Raw genomic sequence first — 1,825 nt, 5'->3', positions numbered from 1 at the left:
TTGGCCCCCCGAAAAGTGACCCCCATGTTCAAAATTAATTTATTTATGCTATGCGTCAGTGTTTGGGCCACAAAAATTCATATGTGTACTAAATTTCAACTTAATCGGTCCAGTAGATTCGAAGCAAATTGACTGTGACAGACAGACAGACACACGAGTGATCCTACAAGGGTATTGCTTTTCATTCGGACGTACGGAACCCGTAAAAAAAGGCCTTCGAAAAGCCCGAAAACTAGAATGAAACGTTGACGGCTATTTCTTAATAAATTAATAACTTTTAATCCCTCTTCTTTGCTTTCACATAGAGTGTAAAAAACAGGGGAAGAATAGAGAATATAATTAATTACTATTCCAAAACAGTCGTTTTTTCTTAACACGTCCGAATGAACTTCTTCGTAATTCTTAATAAAGAACTGCTCTACAGCACCTCTCTGAATGAAAAACATTGTGTCGTTGACTTCACCCTCTTCACATATGATGTTGCCAGCAAAAAATGTTAAAGTATTCATTTTTGATACTACCAAACGTATGAAATCCGTGTGACAAGAACTGAATATATAATTCTGGAGAAAAAATTTTAAAATTAAAGAAAAATGACTGTGTCTCATACCACTAAAGAATCCATAAAATTGGCTGGGGAAAGTGATGATTAATTCGAGAGCGGACCGTTCACACATTGTGTCATTATCAGGGCCGTATTTAGGACGTCTACGTACAAACACATGTGCCTCTCATGTTATCGTGTACTGCATTACAATAGGTACCCAATAACAAATAGCTTTTTGGTCATTTTAATGAAGAGTCAGCATCCATTGCAAAGAACAACACGAGGTCTTTGTTGACGTTATAAAATTTTGATCATCGGCCTAAGTACGGACCTTGTGTGCGAATGATGTCCGCTCTCTACTAATAATTAATAAAGAACTAATAAAAATTAGACAAGCAATTACAATTAAATATGGTAATAAAGTGAAATTAATTCTTGAATACTAACCCTGTATAAATGTTCATCGTATGCTTCATTTTTAAGGGCTGCTCTTAGTGTTACGGGTGCTTTGAGAAGAAATATAGGATTCTGTTGTCCCCTTTCTCTATCAAACAAATTAGTGGCATATCTACTAATATTTTCTAACAAGGGCTGTGATATATAGCTGTTTCTCAAATATCGCTACAATACATTATTAATTTTAATTGTGTAGAATCAAAGCCAATAAAGTCGAAAGTTTTTTTTTTTGATACTTATAAAACCATATGCAATAAATAGTGTATTAGACAAGAAGGGAAGAAAGTAGGGTATTCCTTCCCGGGTGCTAATGGTCACACGAGCTGGTGGCAAAAATTCTTTCCTAATGAGTACCTAATATACATACAATTTTTTACCCGGTGGGGAATGTTTTGCTTTCATCCCTGAAATCAGGGAAAAATATCGCACTTACGGTAGGGGTATGGTAAAAAGACTGTTAACCCTGATACTCGCTGAATTAAGGGAAGAAATGGAAATACAGTGTAAACTCTTTATAACGTCACTCGATTTAACGACAAACTCCTTAAAACGTCCAAAATGCTTGACTTTGGTTCGTTTACATTGTTTTCTATACAATATTACACTCTATATAGCGTAACGCTCATTTTATTTAACGACAACAATGCGGCATTATAAAACATTGAGCAGTACTTTCTAAGTTGCCGAAATAGATAAGAACTGCAGCTGTGTACGTTGTTGAAGAAGACGATCCTGTCCCTCCACCAAGCATCAAACAAGCACTTGATGCAGCGAAACTATTAAAAAAATACTTTTTATATAATCAAATTGATCCAGCAGTAT

At 35.3% G+C, this 1,825-nt stretch overlaps 1 protein-coding gene across 1 annotated transcript in view; it reads right to left on the bottom strand.

The window, feature by feature from the left end:
• Positions 1-1,401: 1,401 nt before the first annotated feature.
• The window catches only part of LOC108740813, a 56,950-nt gene continuing 56,526 nt past the window's right edge, over positions 1,402-1,825 (bottom strand). The window contains exon 37 of the mRNA XM_025976940.1: positions 1,402-1,407. Within this exon, the coding sequence (XP_025832725.1) occupies positions 1,402-1,407 (6 nt within the window). The remainder of the gene's footprint in view (positions 1,408-1,825) is intronic.

Source organism: Agrilus planipennis, unplaced genomic scaffold (genome assembly GCF_000699045.2).
Source record: "Agrilus planipennis isolate EAB-ADULT unplaced genomic scaffold, Apla_2.0 scaffold299, whole genome shotgun sequence".
In the NCBI taxonomy this organism is placed as follows: Eukaryota; Metazoa; Arthropoda; class Insecta; order Coleoptera; family Buprestidae; genus Agrilus; species Agrilus planipennis.
This window is presented reverse-complemented; position numbering and strand designations above follow the sequence as displayed.